The sequence below is a fragment of the Acanthisitta chloris genome, unplaced genomic scaffold, assembly GCF_000695815.1.
Source record: "Acanthisitta chloris isolate BGI_N310 unplaced genomic scaffold, ASM69581v1 scaffold14595, whole genome shotgun sequence".
Classification (NCBI taxonomy): Eukaryota; Metazoa; Chordata; class Aves; order Passeriformes; family Acanthisittidae; genus Acanthisitta; species Acanthisitta chloris.
Window position 1 is genome coordinate 17,438 of NW_008673286.1, and position 7,381 is coordinate 24,818.

The window sequence follows — 7,381 nt, forward strand, 5'->3', positions numbered from 1 at the left end:
CCAAAACAGAACCCTCAGCCCTGACTGGGAGTGCAGCAGGGGAGCAGGCTGCAGGCCAGGCACACACACCACCACAGCCTGGTGCCAGCCCAGCCCTCATGACTTCCTTGGGACCTGAGTAGCTTCAGCTCATCCCTGGGCCAAGGGCAAATTTCAGCTGTGTAGGCCAAAGAGTCCTAAAAGCCTTCAGGAAGAGTCCCTGGATGATGACACATGGCAAGGCCAGACAGAGTCTGTGCCCTGCTCTGAGCATCTTCTACCAGGCTTGATAAGTTTTCAGTCACAACTGGTTGCTCCAGTTGTTCCTTCAAAAGAGAAGAGCGAGGCAGGCACTGGATTGTCAGTCCCTGTGTGATTCCCTGCCAAAGAAATGCACTTGAAATGCATTCCAGACCCAAATCTGACAGAAGACAAGTACTTAAAGAGACTGAATTGGTTCTTGCTCTCCACTAATGAGCACTTAACTGGGCCTCAGCCCTGGCAATTAATGCTTCGTGTCCTGTACAGCCTGAGCTGGGACTCACTGTGAAGTAGAACATTTCGGTCTCCTGCTGGTTGGCTCTCCTCTTGGCGATGTTGATTTTGCTCATGTAGGTCTCTGAGGCAGCTGATTTGACCGACTCAGTGGAGCGGCTGTGCTGGAAGGCGTCGGACACATCAAAATCTTCCACTGTCAGCATGTCCTGCAGGGTCTGCATCGTGGCATCCAGCGTTTTCCGCACCTAGCAGCAACGAGGAACAGCGTGGGCTTGGGCCAGACTGTCAAAGTGACACATCTTGAGCCAAACAGGCAGCTCCTGAGCCTGTACTGGCTGCAGTCCATGGGTGCTCCCAGCACCAACACTGGTGAAATCACACCTGAGCACACTAGGACAGCCCCAGAGTGGCAGGCAAAGGCTCAGCAGTGCTGCCTGGGAGGAAAAACACAAGACCCAGGGCAACCCCTTACCTCTTCATTCTCTATCCTGAGGGTGGCCAGTCGGGACTGTAGCTGGTGGTACCTCATCAGCAGCTCGGTCTGCACGGGCTGCTGGGCGCTCACCTGGCACACCTGGCGCAGGAGACACTCACTGGGTCATGCATGCACCAGACACTTCCATACCCACGTGATTCCCTCCAGCCCCCACAAACTCCTGGCAGCCTCCATGAGGCTGTGTCACCCTGTTTCCCATCAGCAGTGCCCTGGACCTGGGCCAGCACTGAGCGTTTTCCACCCAGCACTCTGCAATCTCCCAATTACAGCAGGTAAATCAAAGCTCCAATGTGCAGATCTGTGGGGCAGAGAGAGCCAAACCACAGGCTCCCTAATTGGGAGAGGCACGGAGCAAGAGGCAGCCTGAAAGGAAGAGTCCTAATGAGCCAAGAGTCTCATTAGGAAAGGAAACATGGACAGCAGCATGTGAAGGCAGCATGGAGGGGGAAGGAGTCAGGAACAATTTCAGCGACAGTTTAGAGGAGGGGGAACCCAGGCCAGGCCCCTCTGCAGCCCCACAGGTGTGAGCAGGTTACCTCGTCCCCCATGTGTGGCTGGAACTCAAACTTCAGTGGTGGGCAGAAAACCTGGTTGCACATGTCCATGATGGTGTGCTTGTCGCTCCGTGCGTCCAGGTTGTCCACGGCGTTCTCGATGATGTCCAGGCCCTCGTGGCGAGAGGTTTCCAGGTTGTACTCAGCAGACAGGTATGTCCTGAAGGTCCGAGCCAGGCTGGCATGGAATCCCAGGTCACAGCACTGAGAAACAGCAAGGCAGGGTCTGGTCACACCAACGCTCCCAAACCACTTCCCAAAGTTCTCAAACACAGATGTTGAAGCAAGGTGGCACTGGGCACTGTGCCCATCAGTGTGTGCACACCCTGCTCCCTCCCTGGGAGCACCACCTGCCTCCCACCACAGAGCAGCTCCTCATGCATCACTGATCACTCTCCTGCCCACCTTGGGGAAAAGGATAAAACTCAGAGCTAATTGCTCCCAAAATACTGTACCTTAGACGAAAGCCTGGTTTAAACTCTCTCCTCACTATAATTGAGTTTGGCAGGGTAAGTGTCATACCAGCACAGGGATTTGCTGCTCAGAGCTGAGCAAGAAGCAGCTCCTGGCAGCCCTGCTCCACTCCCCTCCAGGAGCCTGATCCAGCACAGGGCTCTGCAGGTCTCTGTGCCCACCAGCAGTGAGTGGGAGACCTTGGGAGGGGGACAAGGACAGCACTGAGGCACCACCCCAAACCTGGAGGTCAACAGATGATATTCTGCAGGGAAAGGCAAGACAGAGGATGCTGGAAGCAGGAGAATTGGCCTCAGCCTGAGCCACACTCGCAGGGCTGCAAGGAGAGCACAGTGAAACAGAAGGGCTGCAGTCCAAAACTGAAGCACAGCTGTTTCTGGGACATAAAAGAGGGATGGAGCTCCTGACAGAGGACGTGAAGTTAAGTAATTATGTCAGAAACACCTCAAATACAGCTGCAAAAACTAACCACTGCCAGCAAATCACTCCTATCACATGAAAACTGCCACAGGACAATTTCTATTGCAGAAGTTAGGGTGCTTTGCTACCACACAGTGTAGTCCTAGCTCAAGCACTGCCAGGAGCACCAGCACCAGCAGAGGAGAGAGGAGCAGGATTGCTGGTGTAATCTCAGTGACTCAAACAAGCCCAACTTCTCAGCAGTGGCAGAACTCCCTCCTGGGAGCTGGCATTCCAAAGGTACCTTCTCCAGCTCTGCAGCATCCATAGATGTTACCAAACTGATGCAGAAAGGCACAGAAAGCGATTCTGCACCAGAACATCAGTATTCACAGAATCATTTAGGTGGGAAATGACCTCTAAGATCATCGAGTCCAACCTGTGACCCATCACCACTTTGTCAATTAGACCAGAGGACTAAGTGCCACGTTCAGTCGTTCCTTGAGCACCTCCAGGGACAGTGACTCCACCACCTCCCTGGGCAGCCTGTTCCTATGCTTGACAACTCTTCCAGTAAAGAAATTCATCCTGAAATTCATATTGATAAACTCGAAGTGAAATCTGAAAACTCAGCTGGTGCCACAAGCAGTTCCAACCCAAGAAGGCATCTGGGGCTCTGTCCCGATGTGAGGAGACACCGCTCAGCTCGGATCATGTCACAGCAGGACTTGGCTTGGCTCAGTCTCTGCTAAGAGCAGCAGCAAAGCCACATTGAGCCAATTCCTGATTCCCACCCCAGCCAGCCTCCCTGCCCCCTTCTAGTCCTTAAAAGCTGTGAAATCCCACATGCAATGATGAGGAGTTTTGTAGAAACTACTGAATTGCCACAAGCTTCCATTCACGCTGCTTCCACTTAGCTTCTAATGGTATTAGCTGAGAGTGTGGGCAGCTATGGACTGGTATGGCCCTGACTTAAAACAAGCAACACAAAAAGGAGGCAAAGGGGCAAATTTCCATTCACCACCTGTGGCAAAACCTCATTCTGTGCTGTGTCTCTCGTGCCAGGCAGTTTCAGCATGAACATCCAGATGACTGCCCTGGATTATACAGAAACTCCTGAGTCAGGACGATGTAGCCAAGGGGCTGCCACGCAGATGGGCAGATTCAGGGTCAGGACCCCAGCCAGCATCAGGAGAGGACCAGGGAGGAACAGTTCTCCTGCCACAACCCACTGACCACAGTCCTGTGCCTGGAGAATGGGACCCTGCATTCCCCAGCACCTCCCAGCCTTCACCAGGGTTCTCCCACCCCTGAAATCACAGTTACTTGGCTACAAGGAGCAGTACCAGGAGGAAATGTGTCCCTGTTCGAGGGTGGGAATTCCCAAAGCACACAAACCAGAGCCATTACAAAGGCAAATCCCTGAACACCACAGAACCCAAGGAGAAGGGCTCAGGGCACTGCCGGATGCTTTTGGGAAAAAAAATCTATATGAAATCTTCTCTTCCCTTTGCTTCTGAACTCATGCTGGAGCCAGTGGTGATTTGCACTGCCCAGAAACTGCTCCTGAAAACCAGGGCAGGCACTTCCCACACACGCTGAGGCCCTTGAAGTCTCTGGTGATCAGCACCACGCCGGCTGCTTCACACACGGGTGCCCAGAGAAGAAAGGACAGGGCAGGGACTTCCACACAATTCCCAGAGGAACACACAATGGGGAGGGGAACAGAAAAAGACAGAAATAAAAAAGACTTCAAACTGCTGCTCCCAGCCCCAGAACAAATGGCATTTTCTCACCCCTCTCATCCCTTTGATGGCAAATAAATTAGAACCACAAATAATAATCCCCAGCCCTTCTGCAGCTCCTTTCATCTGCTGAGCCCAGAGCTCCCCGAGCATTAATTCATTACGGCTGTAACACCCTGCCAGGGGTGGAAACATCCCAGAGTTCAGCCTGAGAAACAAATGGCTCCCGGAGCTCAGGACAGAGGGCTTGGCCAAAAATGCAGTGGATGCAGTAAAGTACCTGTGTGTCTCCCACTGCCAACCCCAGAGCTGCTCTGGGGGCAGTGAGGAAATGCTCTCCCAACCTCTTCACCCCAGAGAGCAGCCTAACCCCTCACCCCACACAGGACCCAGCACCAGCTGCAAACACACAGCTCTGCTCTTCTGTATGCTCTGTTCCCCCTTCCCTGACTTTTCTCTACTCTTTCTTTAACAAATATTCTGCATCATTGTTTAATTATATGCATAATATGTAATAATTATATGTATATTATAATTTATGGTCTCTTCTCTCTTGATGTTGCTGAAAATCTCAGAGCTTTACAGTGAGGCAAGTAAATCCCAGAATGGTTTGACTTGGGAGAGACCTTGAAGACCTCAAAGCCCATCCAGTTCCAGCCTCCTGCCACAGGCAGGGACACCTTCCCCTATCCTAGGTTGCTCCCTGCCCCATCCAACCAAACCAGTAAAGCCAACTGAAGATTTTTGGCATAACTATTTCAACTGCTGTTTGTGTTCCCTAACTTGACTCAGCTAATTTTTCCAGGGACCAAACAATTTGGCAGCAATGTGTACCATTAAATCCCTTGGTTGCCCTCCTTTCCCTGTTTGTCTCAGACACAGCAAACACTAATCCACAGGGAAGCAAGCTGCTGCTCCAGAGGGACTCCGGGGAGGCTGCACAAGCTGCGGATCCGTTCGGATGGACATTGTCCCATTTTCTCTGCCGAATCTAGCGATATCTTTCATGTGACCACTCCAAACTACCTTGCAGCCATTTCCCACAGAACTCCAGAGGGAGGGATAAGCAGCTTTATCTCCACTTCACATACGTGGCCAAAGAGATTAACTTGGTCACACAGTTAATGACGAGCCCAGGCGTTTAGACAGACACACGCGCGGCGCGGGGCGAGCACCGTGGGGCACTGCCAGCCCTGGGCTAATTTGATCCTCTCTGTTCTCTTCCTTTCTAAAGGACAAAGCAACGAGGCCACAGGAGACAGAGGGACAGAAGGCTCTGCGTCCCTCCACGGCTCCTCTGATGGGCTTTGGAGTTCTCATTAAAGCACAGCCCTGGGAGGCCTTCCCCCTCCCCGGAGCAGCTGGGACCCTCTGCCTCGCCAGGGCAGGCGATTAGAGCAGAGCTTTGTCACACAGGCACTGCCCGTGCTGACACCCAGGGCACAGGGATGACACGGAGCCAGCTGGGAACTGGGGGAAACGCTGCTAAATTGGCTGCTGCAGGGTCCTGATGGTTCGGATTTGCGTGAAATCAACAGCCGCACATGGCAATTTGTGCTGGAGATGGAGAGTGTGGGAGAGATTCCCCAAACCCTTTCCTGGCCTGGAAAGGTGCATCCTTCATCACCCTCCCACAGTGACAGGGTGAGGGAGCCAGCAGGGTTTGCTAATGGCAGTGCACGGGCACATGGAATCCATCAGGGCATGGACAACCAGGCTCTGAGCTGACCCAAGCTCTGTTCTCTTCCCACTGACCTGCTCCCTCTGGGGGCTCAGCTGCCCTGCACAGACTCCCTTCAGCCCTAGGGAGACCCAGGGACAGGGACCCCATAACTGGGATCCCCTTCTGGAGCTGCTGAAACCCTTTTTGCCACCTCCTTGCAAAATACACTGACTTAGTACCAAAGCCCATTCTGATAAACTGCTCTTCCTTTGGGAATTTAGAATTAGGACACCCATGTGCAGCTCACACATCCAATATTCTGCTTCTTTGGTGAACAGAATTTATAATCAGGGGAATTTCACTGCTCCGAGTTGGAGATGCTTGAGCTAAAGTCCCCGAAGGGATTCCTGGAGTGCGGGAGAAAAGCCATCTGCTGACTCCAGTGGAAGTGTCAGCGAGGAAATAAAGTTGGGAGGAATAATATAAACAGCCAGAGCTAAAATGGAACTCAGCAACTCTCCAGGAAACCAAAGTCCCAAACACTCCATGAAAATAAGTCATTCTTGCTTAAAAATAAAAAACGCGCGAGAGAATATACACAGTGAGAGCAGAAAGCCCACAGATAAATGAAGGTGTTATCACACCTTGCCATTCAAATGTCTGCACCATCAAGTTATTAGCTTTTTTAATACATCTTAAATTATAAAGAGAACAAAAGGGACATATTAAGGATATTTTATCATCTCTCAAAACCTTGAAGTCATCGGGGGCTTTGCACCAGACTTACTTTAATTAATTCTCAGAAGAATAAGCACATGTTAGTGGGTTAGGAAAGGAGATAAACACTGCAGCACCTTTGAAAATTATACATTTAGGTAGTGATGGTAACTCCCTGCTTATAGCTCAGCTATTTCTGTGCTCACTGAGGCGACTCCAGCAGGAAGGAACTGCATCGTGTGATCTATACACGGTGGGATGCCCATTAAAGGAAGAAACAGGAATCCCTTCCCTGGGTAAATCCCTTCCCTTGAATCATCTCAAAGCAGTTTGTAGGAGTCACTGACACACGCACAGTTCCTGCCATCAGCACAAATCCTGCCTCCAGCAGTTCCTGCCCCGAGGCTATTGCCTGCACTGAGCACTGGGACAGAGCTCCACATGTACCTTCCCCAGCCAGGACAGCACTTCCACAGGCACTGAGCTGCCAAACAGGCACTGAGCTGCCACGAAAGACACCAAATAGTAGAAAGAAAAAACCCTTTTGTTTCAGCACCACAACCAAGGCTGTGTCTGACCTTGGTAAGCATTTCTCTGCCCCAAGTATGGACTAAGCGATGGGTTGGGAGGAAACCTCAGGCTCACCTGACTCACCCCAAGGCAAATCGAATTCACAGCACATCTTCAGCCTCAGTGAAGCTCATTTTGAAGCCCCCACAGACACCCCTTCACCACCACCACAGGGGAGGGCAGCCAAGGGCCCAGCCAGGCTGGATGGGCACAGGGCAGGGAGCACTTACATCGATGAGGTCGGAGACGTCGTGGATGTAGTACTTGCTGACAGCCGCGTTGGTGG

General features: G+C 51.9%; 1 protein-coding gene across 1 annotated transcript in view; it reads right to left on the bottom strand.

Moving 5' to 3' along the window:
* The window catches only part of SRGAP3 (SLIT-ROBO Rho GTPase activating protein 3), a 36,790-nt gene that overhangs the window by 15,525 nt on the left and 13,884 nt on the right, over nucleotides 1-7,381 (bottom strand). Inside the window, exons 6-9 of the mRNA XM_009074897.1 lie at nucleotides 7,326-7,381; nucleotides 1,510-1,731; nucleotides 950-1,051; nucleotides 525-722 (exon numbers count right to left, since the gene is read on the bottom strand). Coding sequence (XP_009073145.1) covers nucleotides 525-722; nucleotides 950-1,051; nucleotides 1,510-1,731; nucleotides 7,326-7,381 — 578 coding nt within the window. The remainder of the gene's footprint in view (nucleotides 1-524; nucleotides 723-949; nucleotides 1,052-1,509; nucleotides 1,732-7,325) is intronic.